General features: G+C 54.1%; 1 protein-coding gene across 7 annotated transcripts in view; it reads right to left on the minus strand.

Annotated features, from left to right (window-relative positions):
• Positions 1-1,853: 1,853 nt before the first annotated feature.
• TMEM63C (transmembrane protein 63C) overlaps positions 1,854-15,331 on the minus strand; it is a 74,389-nt gene continuing 60,911 nt past the window's right edge. For all 7 annotated transcript variants that reach the window (XM_061156549.1, XM_061156546.1, XM_061156547.1 and 4 more), the window contains 6 exons: positions 12,788-12,950; positions 12,458-12,563; positions 11,894-12,061; positions 9,371-9,480; positions 7,735-7,800; positions 1,854-4,793 (listed from right to left, as the gene is read on the minus strand). In XM_061156549.1, coding sequence (XP_061012532.1) covers positions 4,593-4,793; positions 7,735-7,800; positions 9,371-9,480; positions 11,894-12,061; positions 12,458-12,563; positions 12,788-12,950 — 814 coding nt within the window. In that variant the 3' untranslated portion in view covers positions 1,854-4,592. The remainder of the gene's footprint in view (positions 4,794-7,734; positions 7,801-9,370; positions 9,481-11,893; positions 12,062-12,457; positions 12,564-12,787; positions 12,951-15,331) is intronic.

A 15,331-nucleotide genomic window follows, 5' to 3' on the forward strand; every position in this document is an offset into this window, starting at 1 on the left:
CACCTCATAAATTTTGGCTTGTTCAGGGAGGCGGCCTGGACATTAGGATTGTTTACAGTCTCCAAGGAGACTCCCATCGGCAGCCGGAAGAGAGACCCAGTACTTGAGGTTTGAGAGAGGCTAGGCTGGTGGTTGTCAAGGCCGCAGTATCTCAGATGTTCAAGAAACAGCCTTTGTTGAAAAAAAACCTGCGCGCTATCTTCCCAGAAGTCAGACTCTGCCACGCTTCCCCGGGGCCTTTACAGAGCGAGCTTCGCTGGCAGAGTCGGCCAGCATGGAGTTCCCCGATGGCTTTGGGAGGGTGGCAGGGAGCCACCGCAAGCTTGGCCTCCACAGGCAGAGCCTCCGGGAGCCCAGGGCCCTTCTGCTTCCTCCCCAGCCCTGCAGACGCCAGCCTGGCACTCAGGGTGGTGCTCTAACGCCCTCTTGGGCAGAGACCCATCAAGCTGGCATCCTGGACCGCCCTGGCATCAGGCCTCCCTCCTGGCCATCTGCCCAGTTCCCCCTCCCCATCACCACCACCCCTGTTTCTAGGCCGTGGAACCTGGCCCCTCTCGTCCGCCCAGGGTGGTCTTCCTGCTCCCCTCTCCACTGAAGCATCTCTTGTGGATTTCATCTGACTCTACTCGGAAAATAATAGTGTTTAGAGGAGAGGGGTCAAGAGGGTGGGGCTTGGGCCCCTGGCCAGGCTCACACCATGGGGAGCTTTGAGCCCACGCCCATGAATGGACCATGAAAGCTTGGGGAGAAGGTCCAGCAAGGGGGCTGGTGCTCGGGAGCACCCCTTGGGAATTGAGCCCTGAGTGTGTCCTAGGCCCTCATGGGGGCAGTGACAGAGGAAGCCCCCCTCCACGCCCCGTTCCCTCTATCCCTGCAGCTGAATCTTCTCCATTCAGTAATGGGCTGAGTGACTGACTTCCCATCCTCCTGCTTTCAGGGTGAGGTGACCAGTGCAGGGACATCGTACTGCTTAGAGAAAGGCCCAGAATCCTGGTCTCCTGCCCCCCAGGGTAGGGAAGTTTTCCTCCTTGTCAGGGGTATGACAGCTGACATAACCACCCTTCGCTAGAGGGTTTTCTTGTTCCGTTCAGGCCCGATGCAGCAGCCCAAATGCCCAACCTCTCCCTGCCCCTGTGTTGCTGGCCGAGGCTGGTGCAGACCAGAGCCCCGCCTGCTGCCTCTGCTGGGGGCCTCCATGGGTCAAGTCCAGCTGCTCATCAGGCCAAGAGCCAGCTCTCAGGGCCCAGCACTCAGCCTGGGGCTTCTGCTGCCCAGGGGAGGCTGCCTGATGGCTTCTTGGATAGCTCAGGGACCAGAAAGTTCTCATCTACTTCCCAGGAGGTACAGTGGTGAAGAATCTGCCTGCTAATGCAGGAAACACAAGAGACACGGGTTCGACCCCTGGGTCGAGAAGATCCCCTGGAGTAGGAAATGACAACACACTCCAGTATTCTTGCCTGGAAAATTCCACGGACAGAGGAGCCCAGCGGGTTACCATCCGTGGGGTCGCAGAGAGTCAGACAGAACTGAGCACACACCTTTAGCAGGCCGGTCAGGGGTCTCTCAGAGCACCCGCAGTGCAAAGAAAGAGGCAGGTTCACTTCTGGCCTCTCCAGGAGACCAGGCAGCGCTTGGCAGGCCTTCTTCCCCTGTGAGGCCAGCAGCCAGGGAAGTCCTCAGGGCTCAAGGGATTCCCAGGGGGACAGCTTCTGGCCCCAGGCGCCAAAGCCACAGCACAAGACGTGTGCTCCAGCCTGGCCACCTCCGGGAGCTCTGGCTCCTTCCAGATGGACGGGAGGCCCTGCTGGGCGGGTTCAGACGCAGAGGCACAGGCCAGCTGAGGTTGGGAGGACTTGTTTATTCAAGGCACGGTCATAGCGTTAATAACAAGAAGGTTTGGCGTTCTGGCACATTCCTTAAGTGGTGGTGGCCAAGGGAAGTCCACACACCCCACTGGGGTCCCCAGAGGATACAATGCTGCTAATAGGCACTTCGCTTCCAGAAGCGTCTGAAGAGGCAGGCAGGTGTGGAGCTGCCCTAGGCCCAGGGAGGGGCGCTTCTCGAAGACTCTAGGCGATCCCCCGTCTGGGAGGCAGCTCCCTCCAGAGAGGAGCAGGTCTGAGGCTCTGGGGGTGGGGGGAGGCCTTGGGGGACAGATGGGGCAGGGGGTGGCTGGGGAAGGGGGCCGTGGATGGTGTGGATGGTGGTAGGCGGAGGCCAGCAGGTGAGACCCCTGTGGGCCAAGGGCGCAGGTTGGAAGGGAAATGCCCGAGGAGGGCCTGGCTGTGCCGAGGCGGGCCCCAGGCTCACCCATGCCCCCAGCAGCGGCCGCGCGAGGTGGAGCGACTATGGCCGGGGCTCCGGCTGGTTGCCCTGGGTCTCCAGGAAGAGTAGAGACGCCAGGGGACTCGAACGCTCCCAACACCCTCCCCATCTTCTCTCAGAACCAGGCCGCGTTTGACCCAGGTTCAGAGCGGGCAGCCCCAGCCCTGCTGGCATGTCGTCTGCTGGGACCCTTCCCATGCGCAGCTTCCCCTGACTGCGCGGATGAGGGGAGGGCAGCCGCCGCAGGAACAGTCCAGCAGGGACCGCGGGACAGGGGCCAGATGCCAGCAAGTGGTGCCAAGAGAAGGGGAGCCCTCAGGCCACCTTCCGGCAGGATGTGCCCGCCGGACACCTGGGGGCTGGCGGGGTGGGGGGCCTGGAGTCGCCACCTCCCCATGGCGGACAGGGCCCCAGGCCGGGGGTCCTGACCGCTCTGCTCTGGAGGGGACCCTTCCCCTTGACGGCTGGTGAAATGTTTGGGGAGGAGGGCTGTGGGGCCTGGGATTATGGGGATAATTTTCTCCTTATTCCGACCTTGACGGGGTAAGATCGCTTCCTCCCCAGCTGACCCAGGTTCTCTCTGGAAATTAGCCCTCAGGCCGAAGTCCCGGTGAGGGCTCGGTGGGGCGGGGCGGGGGGAGGGTAGCCAGGGGCTGCAGAGAGCAGGGCTTCTTGCCCCTCAAGTGCTATTTCTCCTCTGGGGTCAAGCTCGGAACTTCTGGAGCCAGGATGTGGGCGGAAGTGAGGCTCAAGTGATCTGGGCTCAGGAGCACCCGTGTACCCGGGAGCCGGTGGCCAACAACCAGGTGAGGGGGACCCGAGCGCCCACCTTCAGGAGGTTGGCCGCAGGGACCCAGACCTTTGGAGGACGGAGCTGAGGAGAGCTCTAGGGCACACAGACCCTGCCTGAAGCGGCTCGTCCAGGTCCACCGAGGCCCCTGCAGCCCATCTCTGTGTCTCCCTCGGCCTGGCCGCCTGGTGGGCCACCTGTCCCCGGAGGCCGAGGCCTGCAACTCCCTGCCTGGAGCGAGGGTGCCACCAGAGTCCTTCCTACTCAGGATTCAGCTCCTCCGGGCCCCGGGTGGTGGCCGCCTTGGGAGGGCAGCCTGAATCTGCCTGTCCGTGGGGGGACACCGCCCACAGGGAATCCGCAGTGTCTGAGCCAGGACCACGCCGGCGGCCACTGGACCGCTCTTCAGTCCAGAGTGCAGGGAGGCCCAGAGAGGAGACAAGGGTCCTGCTTGGAGCCCTGGGAAAGGCCAGTCAGTGCCTGCCTGCTCTGCAGCATGGGCTTCTCCTCCTAAGCTATGCCCCCTACCTTGGCTGGGGGCTTAGGCACTCCGATGTGCATGAGGCAGGGACAGCTCTCAGCGGCCAGATCCTTGACCTTGGGGGTCCTCTCATTAGGCCCTGGGGCTTGGAGGAGGCATATCTGGTTTCTCATCACTTGGCATTTTGGGAGAAGACACCCCCCCGCCCCTCCCCGCTGCCCCTGCCAACTCAATGAATTCTGCCTCTGGTCCTCCCCGCCTGACAGTAACCAGCCCAGGTTGCTTTCATCAGAATGCACACAGGTCCCATTTAATGAGCCCCGCTACCCTTGCAGGGACAGACAAGAGAACAAGTCTCTACCCTGCGGCTCCTGGGGACACCTGATGAGGAGCGGGGGACAGAAAGGGGCTCAGTCGCCTCCTTCCTGTCTATGGTCTCAGCCATCCCTTCCTGCCGGTGGGGTGCAGGACTTTCTCCTTGCGGCTCTCCATGCAGGGAAGCTGGGAGGAGGTGGTCCTCCGTGTCTCTCTGGTCCTCCGCAGACCGCAGGGGAGGGATGGGGCTGGGGGGGGTGGGCAGCCACAGAAGCTCCTCGGGCAGGGCAGCTGGTGGAAGGGTGGGGAAGACCCCAGAGAGTCTTCTTCCTGCCTCCTCCCTTAGGCACACCTTCTCCCTTGTGACCCCAGGAAAGCCCTCCTTCAGTCTCTGTGCTCAGGGCTCCAGCCACTGTTGCCAAGAGGTGGGGCTTGCCTGTATCTTCCGTCCCATCCTGGGGGGGCCCTTCTAGACTGCCCAGCATCTCCCGTTCGGGCTGGTCAGCAGGCGGGGCCTCCATGTGACCGAGAGATACAGCCAGGGCTCCACTGGAGCCTTCCCAAAGTCTGCAGGATGTGTTGGGGGAGGCGGGCCAGGGCACCCTGCTGCCTCTCTCTGCCAGGCCCTTTCCCTGGCAGCCACTCCCGGCTGGAGTCGCCAGGTGGAGGCCTGGGTCCTGGTCAGTGATACTGGCTCTGGTCCCCCAGTTCCAGCCCTTCCTGGAACTGGGCCGAGTCCAGCTCCCTCGAAAAGGCCCTCACACCGCTCTCCTCTTCTCCCTCTTCCGGCTGTCTGCTCATGGTGCCGTAGGTGGGCCGGGCTGGGGAGGAGGCGGGGGTCAGGTTCATCTCCGGCTCTTGCAGCACAGTGGCCACATACAGCTGCTCAGGACAAAGAAGGGAGACGGGATGAGGTCACACCGGGGCGAGGCGAGGTCACGTCTGGGCACGCCCTCACCCTCCCCCTCTCCGCGCCGCCCCATGCTCGACCTTTAGCAGGGCCCCCACCGCCTAAGCCTTGGCTCCTTCCTCCTCCCCCTGCAGCCTGGGTCCTGGCCAGCCCGCCCAGCCCCCTTCCCGGTTGCTCTCAAGCCGTCGTGGGCATCTGCGCGCTCCCTGGACCAGTCAGTGGCCTCCTAACTCCCAGTCTACTGCGCCTCCAGCACACGTGCCATTCAGTTTTGGTTCCAGGTCCAGCTGAACCCACGGGGGAGACGACAGGCTCCCTGACACTGAGGTCTGGGCGGGGGACCCCCATTCCTGAGCTAGTGTGCTTTCTACCGCAGCTTCAGAGATGCATCCAGCACCCTTGGGGTGCGTCACTGGCTGGCCCGTGAATTAGAATTTGAAACTGAGGCTGCCCTCTGAGGGCTTGCTCATGAGATCCGTGAAGTCCAGGCCTGGGCTCAGGAATGCCTGGGACAACAGCTGAATAGAAAAACAAGAAGCAACAGGGATGGAGCTGTCTGTCGTCCTTTGAAAGGACTTTGAAACCAACTCCCTATTTTGAAAACCGGTAACTATTGGATAGAATGAAACCTTTTCTGTAGGAGTTTATTAGAGTGAACAACTTCACTCACTCACTCACTCAAACAGCCCTAGATAATGAGGGAACATTTTTTTCCGCAGTAGAATTTAGATATTTTCATAGGGCCAAAGTCAACCCCACAGATGACTTTTGGGTCCTCCGGGAAAAATGGTAACTGAAAAATGGAAAAAGCCAGCAGTCATCCCTGAACCCAGGAGTCACTTTAGCATCATTTTTGGCAATAAATGGGATATTATATATCTCCTAGTGTGACACATAGCACTGCCGGTAATGTTCTATGCCCTAGTGTTGAACTTGAATCTTCAGTTCCAGCCTTTGAATCTAACTTCTAGTTTTCAGGAAATACAGGAGATACTGTAACCTCCTGTAAGATACCATGAACAAACAGCCAGAAAAAGCCAGAAGATGGGGGCTTCGGCAGGACTACAGGCTGGGTCTCTCCAACAAGTCATAAAATAGAGACGATGCTGAAATAAAAGGGACATGGGCGGGGCCAGATTAATCCAGCACAGACCCTGGGTTGGATCCCGGTTTGGACAAGCTGTAAAATATATTTCTGGACCTGTAGGGCCAGTCAAGTATGGACTAGGTATTTGAAGAGGTAAAAACGTATCTATGTAGGGAGACGGAGATTGTTAACTAAAAACGCAGGTTATGAAACAGTGTGCAGTATTACGACATTTTAGAGGAAATAGATATCTGAAAGAATATACATTGAGGTGTCAGTGGTCACTGTAGGTGGTAGAAATACGGACTTTTATTTTTTTATTTTGGCTTCTTTGTTCTTTCTCCCCATAGTTACCTACAACGCTCAGACACCTCTGTTACAATAATGAAAGATTTAAAAAATCAATTCCGATAATTTCTTTAAAACAAAAAAAAATGCTCAAACTCGAATCTAGCAGACCTGGTTCAAACTTCGTCCTGCCGTTTCCTTGCACAGCAGTTAGTACCCTGGGGTCTAAATTAAGTCAGGTCTTTGAGCCTGTTTCCTCATCTGTAAAATGAGGATAACCCCCCCCCCCCCCCCACTGTGTGGGTTAAACATAAAGATCAAGAGTAAGAATGGTGAAGCATCTAGTTTGCAAGGGTTCAATAACCAACTGCTGACAATATTCTGGAAGGGTCATTTTAGAAGGGCCCCAGGAGAAATGCTACGTGGAGAGAGACTGCTGCTTCGAAACCTTTGTCATCTCCTGGTACTGAAGCTCCGTCTCCCCTGCCATCTCCCAGAGCTCACTGGGCCCTATCTGTGGGGCTCGGTTCAGAGTGAGGCCTGTAGTTCTATGCACCCGGCGTGGGCACGTCCTCCCACTGTTGGTCTGCCCCTTTCGCCCAGCTCTGCCACGATTAAGGGGCCCCCCTCTCCCACCCACTCTGCGAGTGCTGCCCGCTCTGCAGTTGCACCCGGCCTGAAACTGTCTTTGGTTCCCCAATGCCCCGGATTCTCTCTTCTGGGCCTTTGCACAGGCTGGCCCTGTTCCTCAAGTGCTCTCCCTGACTGCCTCTTCCACCCGGCAACCCCTAGCTCTCCCATGCCTGGAGTCCGGTTAGACATCCCCTCCTCCAGCAAGCCTTCCCTGAGTGCTCAGGGCTGGCTGGTGCCCTTCTTCAGTGCTCCTCCAAGGCACCCTGACATCGGGGAATGGGCCGATCCAGTACCCAGCTCAGCGCGTGCCTCAGCGGCCCAGCATCCACCCTTGTGGCTGGTTTCGGGCGTGCGCTCATGCCCATCTCCAGGCTGAGCCACGGGGGTGGGAGCCAGCGCCCAGCCTGCTAGACCCCTGCACTTGGGAGTCCAGCCTCGTCTCCTCTCAAGCTGACGGGCTCACTCGTCTTACCATTCCGTGCAGACCTCCAATAGCTCGCGGCAGCTCTGTCCGCGCCACGCTGCCTGGGACCCGCGCCCTTGGCGGCAGCCTTCGGTCCTGAGGCCGAAGGACCTCAGCAGGCCCCTGCGTCTACACGACTGAGCTCGCGGAGGCTGAGTCCGCCCTGCCCTTTCTCTTCCTCTCTGAGCTCCTTCTATAGAATGTCCTGGAGAAAGTCCTGGATCTTCTATCTTTCTGAAGGCTCTTCAGCCAGGGCCACGGCAGCAATCTGACCTGGGCCAAGTCCTGCTGCGTCAGACGGGGGGGAGTCCCGGACACCCCGTCTCCTCCCCGAGACCCAGGGTGGGCTCTAACCACTGGTGCCCCCACGAGGCTGCTGGAGAAGCCCATCCCTGTAAGCACCCCACCCCCCACCCCGACCTGGCCCAGGGCACTGACTCACGAGCGAGGTTGGCGTGGAGGAGGTGCTGCTGGGCTCCAGGTCGAACACCGTCTCAGTCTCCTCGGGCTGCGGCGGTGGGAGAGGTGGGGAGGGTCAGTGAATGCCGCCCCCACCGCCCTCCCCGTATCCAGAGAAACCCGGACCCTAATCTCAGGCTTAAGGGGCCCCTCGCTCCCCTTCAACTCAACTCATCTGTTTTTCCAGACCTGCAGCCCAGCAGGCCGGGCTGAGCCCTCAGGGGACAGAGTGAGGACCACGATGCTGGGGAGACCCTTCAGGAAGGTTCCACCCCCGAGGACCACGATGAGAGCTGTGGGAAGCTGTGGTGCAAAGATAAGCTTGCTGCTTTGACTCCAGGAGGGGCCCTGACTTCAACAATACTCTCTTCCCTGCCAGAATTTCCCTTTTATCTGAGATGAAGGTCTAAGTCCCCTGCCACCTTCTGCCTCTAGAGTGGACACTTGAGCAACCAGATCCCACAACACTGTTGTATTGGGAAGAGCCAGAGATGATGTCTGCCCAGGTGTTTCACTAGCATGGACTCAGGCCAGGGGATGGAAGAAGGTCTGGGGAAAAAGGAGAGTAAGTGCCTATGCCGGGGCCCCAGAGATGGGATCACCGGAAGCAAGAAGATCCTCTTCTCAGAGGCTCCCTTCTCTGGCTCAGTAGGATGCTAGTACTTGAAATCAACTTTCTTTCTTATTTATATTCATTTGAAAAGGAAATAATTCACTATTATAAACAGAAATCCTGTGTCAGCTGCCATAAACAAGGTCAACCAGAAAAATACAGGTGTAACCATGAAAAACAGAACACGTTTCAGTCCACTGGAAATCATTCCAGTACGCTTCTAAAGTCACCCCACTTTAGGAAGTGCTGAGCTAGAGCACATAGTTCTGTTGGCATGGGTGGGTTCCCTTCTCTAATAACTGGCTGGGCCCCGAGACCCTAATGCTGGGAAAGATTGAGGGCAGGGGGAGAAGGGGGCAACAGAGGATGAGACGCTTGGATGGCATCACTGAGTCAATGAACAGGAGTTTGAGCGAACTCCAGGAGATATGAAGGACGAAAGGCCTGGCATATTGCAGTCCACGGGGCTGCAAAGAGTCGGACACGACTTAGCAACTAAATAACAATGCTGGCAAAGACTCAAAGGAGTCATGGGGCCCAGAGAACCAGGCCTCCCCTCCAGGCAAGATCAGAGTATCCTGAGATTCTTCAAAGGGAGATGTTCCCCCATCCCCAGGGTATCATCCTTACCACCCCCTCTTTCACTCCTTCACTCCATCCTTTCTCTCAACCCTCCATCCCTTGGAATGGTCCCAGCAGCTCTGTGGCTGGACAGGCTCACATCGTAGGAAGGATGGGCCAGCAGCCTGTGGTTTGGAGGAGACGTCAGTCGGGGGAAGAGGAGAGGACAACTGTCTTCCGCCCTGGGAGGCGTGATGATTCGGGGGCCAGTCCAAGGACACACACAGTACGCACACCCAGGACTGCCTGCCCATCCCACCGTCAGAGAGAAAGGCAAGGGCCTCTCGTTGCTCTGATGCTGTGGGTGCCCCAGGCAGGAGGGGGTCCTCGAGCTGTGTGCACCCTGGGGAGAACTTGCGGGAGGAAAGGCAGGCTGGCAACTCACCTCATAGTTACTCATTTTCGACATCCTCCCCATGAAGGTGGCAACGCAGGCCATTATTATGGAAGCAACAAGGGTGGTAAGGCAGAAGATGGTGATGGCATGCCGGGACCCTGCAAGGAGAAGGAGCGGCATGGGCTTGGCGCCCGAGGACCAGAGCTATGTGCAGGGCGCTGGCAGAGATGCTGGCCCAATTGACATATGCCTGGGGCCCCAGCTCGGCACCTGTGGAGGAGTTTGGAGCCCGGGGCGGAGACGTCTCTGCCCAGCTCTCCCCTTACCCACAATCAATGAGCCCCACCCAGGGACATCATCCCTCTGTGCTACCTGACCAGTTTAGAATCCAGCATCTGGCAGATTCCACACAAAAAAATTCATTGACTCCTTAAACAGCCACTTAAGTGCCCATAAACGTCCCCCTAGAGGTCAGCTACCTTCCATATCATGGTCCCTGGGAAGTATTTGAGTCATTTATGTCACTCCCTCAGGTCACTCATTTATATCCCTGTCCCCAAATGCAGTGACTGACCCACACCTTTCCTTGTAAGCCCTGCCCCCCTTTTTTAAAAAAAAACTTCTTTTAAATTTTATATTGGAGTAAATTTCCCTGTAGCTCAAACGGTGAAGAGTCTGCCTGCAATGCAGGAGACCCAGGTTCGATCCCTGGGTCAGGAAGATCCTCTGGAGAAGGAAATGACAACCCACTCCAGTATTCTTGCCTGGAGAATCCCACGGACATGGGAGCCTGGTGGGCTACAGTCTGTGGGGTCACAATCAGTCGGACATGACTGAGTGACTAACGTGACTACTACTACAGTTGATTAACAATGTGGTGTTAGTTTCAGGGGTACAGCAAAGGGATTCAGTTATTCATATACAGGTATCTATTCTTTTTCAAATACTTTTCCCCATAGAAGTTATTACAGGACATTGAGCAGGGTTCCCTGTGCTATCCAGCAGGTCAAGGTTGGTTATCTGTTTTAAAAAATAGCAGTGTGTACATATCCCTTCTGAACTCCCACTATGTCCCTCCCTACTGTTCCCCCCTGGTAAAGATAAATTCAACCTCTAAATCTGTGAATCCGATTCTGTTTTGCAGATAAGTTTCTTTGCATCATTTTCCGCATATAAGCAATATCATATGAAGTTTGTCTTTGTCTAACTCTCATAAGCCCTTTTGAAGTAAACATACTCTATTACGTGTGCTAATAGCACGGAAAAGCAATTCAGAATTTAAGAGTCACTTATGTTTTGTTTGGGGGTGTTGGGTAACTTTTTCATAGCAGGAGTTTTCTAACTACATGAATATTTAAAAAATCAGTCTTTACAGTCAGAGTTATTGCAAAATGATGTTTATCATTGTGTTTTTATAAAAGCAAAAAATGGTAAACAACTTCAACATCCCAACAATGGTGACCTGACTAAAACCGGCAGAAATTAATGCAGCCATTGAAAGACACGTGTTCAAACAGTATTTTAATAACGCAAAGAAACTGCTCGGAGCATAATGTTCAGTGAAGAAACTCAGGATATAAGTCTGACTAGAATAAAACGGACCCACAGTTTTGTAAAGTCAGTCAGTAAACCCCCTCCTACTTTTTCCTATCCTCTAAAACACATGCACAGAGTGAGCTCTGGGAGCAGCAGACAGGAGGCTGTAGGTGAGATAACAGTCATTCAAACTCTAACCTTTCCTTTTTTTTTTTTCCTATTTTTGATAATAAATCTGTAGTCTTTTATACCTAGAAGAAAAGTCTTATTAAAAAATGAAGTCTGCCAGGGGCTTCCCAGATGGCTCGGGGTAAAGAATCTGCCTGCCAATGCAGGAGATACAGAAGATGAGGGTTCGATCCCTGAGAAGATACCCTGGAGCAAAAAATGGTAACCCACTGTCAATACTAAAGGAAATCAACCCTAAATATTCATTGGAAGGACTGATGCTGAAGCTCCAATACTTTGGCCACCTGATGCAAAGAACTGACTCATTGGAAAAGACCCTGATGCTGGGAAAGATTGAAGGCGGGAGAAGAAGGGCATGACAGAGGATGAGGTGGTTGGATGGCATCACCGACTCATTGGACATAAGTTTGAGTAAACTCCAGGGAGTTGGTGATGGACAGAGAGGCCTGGCATGCTGCAGTCCATGGGGTCGCAAAGAGTCAGACACAACTGAGCGACTGAACTGAACTGACTGATGATAGATACTATAATATTTTATTTCCTGCCAGCCTTGAGTTAGAATGAAGGAGTAGGATGTTTTTGTTGTTTGTTTTTTCCCTGAAAATTGTAAACCGAAATGTATACGGTTTGGACCACACCAGTGCTACCCTTAACTTCCAAGGTCAGCCAGGACTCTTAACAGGAGCTGGGCCTACAGAAGGCGCTGAGTGTGGCCGTGCTCCACAGGGGACACCTCACTCCTCCCTGGGTTTGGTCTGCTTCGACAAGAGTCTTCGGTGAGGCGCGATGGAGCGGTGGGGTAACAGACAGAGGTGGGGTGGCCAGGGCGGGGTGCTCGGCACGTACCTAAGCGTAGGACGGAAAAGAAGAGCATCCAAACCAGCCCCAGGAGCGGTGCGAAGATGGCCTGGTGGATGGCGGCCATGTGGATCTGCTCGTTGAGTTTGGTGGGCGCGTACGAGTAGTACATATTATAGCGGTCCGTGATGTGCTTCATGCACAGGTAGAGCAGCCCTGGGGGCCGGCAGATGGAGGCAGGCTCAGAGGCCATCCCAAGACCCTCCCCTCCCTCCCAGGCCCGAGATGCCAGACACAGGTCAGCCAGAGCAGCAAGGGGGCCAAGGACAGGCTGTGGGAGCCCCGTGGGGCCGATCTCGCATGCCCGGCTGCTTCCCTTGAATCCTAGAACCTATTCTGTCCTTTTGGTAAGTGGTCATTCCCTAACAAGCATCCTCTGTAAATAGCCATCCAACTCCGACCCGCCCTGACCAACCTGGCCCCCTCCCCTGCCCTTCTGATTGGCTGGCCCAGGGTCTCCTCCTGAGCCAGCAGGGAGCCGGATGCTCTGGGGCTCCCAGTTGCAAGGGGGTGGGGTGTAGCTCCCCCCGGGGGGCCTCAGGGACAACTCACCGAAAGGAGCAATGATGGGGCAGGTGATGCTGTAGGCTATCACCACACTGAAGACATTCATCATCCATGCGTACTCGCGCCCGAACTGGAAGTCCATGGCCTGGTTCTGGGGCAGAAGGCAGGGTCTGCTTGGCTTGGCTGCTTCTGCAGCTCCTCATCCGGCAAAGTAGCCTCCCCTCCGAGCCTGGTGTTGGAGGAGCACCTCACCCCTTCCGCCCACCAGGCCTCCCAACCTCAGGTCGCTCCGCACTTCTAACAGGCACCCCCCAACTCCAACACCCGCCCAAGGGAAGCTCCAAGGGCTGTGTCAGGGAAGGGCCTGGCCCTCACCATTCGGATGTGCACTCTCTCTGGCTCCGACCTGGAGAAGACGAGGCGGATGGTGTACAAAAAGAGTGACCCCAGACGCATCAGCTCCATGCCTGTGCCAATAAAGGCTGCCGTGATGACGTAGTTGACAAAGAAGGCACCATTGTCTGGCAGGAACACACACCTGGGTGTGGAGGAGGGCGGGAGATGGCCACAGAAGCCGGAGAAGAGGGGGAGGGCAGAGACGTTGGGAGCAAAGAGAAGAGAGAGGAAGAGAATTGAAGGGATGGGCAGGGGGTGGAGGTAGAGACGGGGAGAAGAGCTTTCAAATACAGTCATCCCTTGGTATCTGCGGGTGGTTGGTTCCAGGAGCCCCTGCGGATATCAAAATCCAGGGATGCTCAAGTCCCTTATATGAAAATGTCAGTAATATTTGCAGATAACCTATGCCCCTCCTGTGTACTGTCTCTAGATTATCTGTAGTACCTAACACAATGTAATCAGCTGTAAATACAACTAGATGCTATGCAAATGGTTGCCTCCACACGGCACATTCAAGTTTTGCTTTTGGAAACGTCCTAGAACTTTTTTCCCTGAATATTTTGATCAAATCTGAAGACGTGGAATCCGTGGATATGGAAGGCTGACTGTACACATGCGTTTCCAGCCATATGTAACTTAAACAAGGGCCCTTTTGAGCAAGGAGAGGGGTGGTGTACAGCAAGTGTGGATGGTTTTAGGACACACGTGTACTGGCTTGATCTACAGAAGGGCTGTTAAAGAAAACAAAAATAAAGAAGGGCTGTTTGACTAGATCCACAGACCCTGGAGAGTTCATAGGTAGACTTTTGGGGGTCTGTGACCTTGAATAGGGAAAAGATTGCATCTTCACTTTCTGCAGGTTAGCACTTCCTTCCATTAAGAGCGTGGGCCACAAGTCACAGGCATGTCAGCCACGGCTGTGAGTCTGTCACCAGTTGAAGTGAGGTATTTTCATATCATGTTGTATTTATTGCTGAGTTCTCACAATATCATTTGCACTCATCTCTTCAAAATGATGCTAGTTATTAGGCCACTAAATTAGACATGTTACATTCACATGATTGAGATTTTCCTGTCTGTACATGTGTAGCTAGCTGGCCAACTTCAACCAAGAGCCATTCAGTCACCTGAATGGATTTGTCACACTGCCTGTTCTCACATTGGTGACCCAAGCATCTCTGTCGTCTATACAGTTCTGACAACTCCCTCAAGAAGAAAAATCTGTGAGCCCCTGCACATATTTCAGAACTCCTTCAAGAGCTAATCTTGAGGGCATCAAAGCTGAGTCAGAACTCACAATTCTTTTCTTTCTCATATATTTACAAACTGTATTAAAAATAATGACCTAGCCAAAGATGAACTCACTCATCTTGGGAGAAACTAAGCTTATTACCATTACAGTTTAATTGTAGAAAGCTTGGAGAATTCTGGTTCTTGCCCTATAAAGCAAGCTATGAAAGCTTGCATGGCATTGGCAACAGCACATCTTTGAAAAATTGGGACTTTCAACATTTGTAACCCTAAAAACAAAACAAAGGCCAAACAAAAAGAGAAACTGGCTGGATGTCCAACAAGACCTGCATGTTGCCTTGTCAAAAATCCACTCCTCTGTTCCAGTTGAATATTCTTCTTTTAGCTAAGTAACATCAGCTTTCACATGGATGCCTTTAAAACAATAAAATGTAACTTTTGCTTGCTTCCATTTAGAATACATTGGCCTGTTATTAAATGTGTTAACAGAGATCGTATCACACATTTGAATTCTAAAATATTTTCGGTAACTATATTTTGACACAACCGGTTTTCGTTATAGCCCAGCTATTTTGTACATTTAAAGAACTCTGGGCTTCCTGAGTGGCTCAGTGGTAAAGAATCTGCCTGCCAATTCAAGAGACAAGGGTTCAGTCCCTGGTCCAGGAAGATCCCACATGGCCCGGAGCGACTAAGCCGTATATCTTAACTATTGAGCCTGTACTCTAGAGCCGGGGAACCACAACTTCTGAGCCCACTTGCCACAACTACTGACACCCGAATTCCAGAGCCCGTGCTCCTCAACAAGAAACACCACCGCAATGAGAAGCCTGCACTGCAACAAACAGCAGCCCCCACTCTCAGACTAGAGATAAGCCCCTGCAGCAGTGAGGACCCAGCACAGCCAAAAATAAATAATTTTTTAAAAAGAAATCTAATCAGAATCAACCCAACATTGTACAGCAATTATCTTCCAATTAACAAATATATATATAAGAAATCTACTCAGCGTATATATAAAACTGGCAAAATCTGAATACGCTCTGTGGATTGTATCGATATCACTTCCCTGGTTTTGATACTGTACCTCAGTCATGCAAGATGTGACCATTGGGGGAAACTGGATGAAGAGTATATAGGACTTTTTTTTTTTGTGGCAATTTCCTTTGAATCTACAATTATTTTAAAAACTTCATTCAGAGGAGTCGTCCCTAGGCTTTACCCCCAAAGGGGTTCATGGCACGGGAAACATTAAGAGGCTGCCTAATCAGA

This window comes from Dama dama, chromosome 12 (assembly GCF_033118175.1).
Source record: "Dama dama isolate Ldn47 chromosome 12, ASM3311817v1, whole genome shotgun sequence".
Lineage (NCBI taxonomy): Eukaryota > Metazoa > Chordata > Mammalia > Artiodactyla > Cervidae > Dama > Dama dama.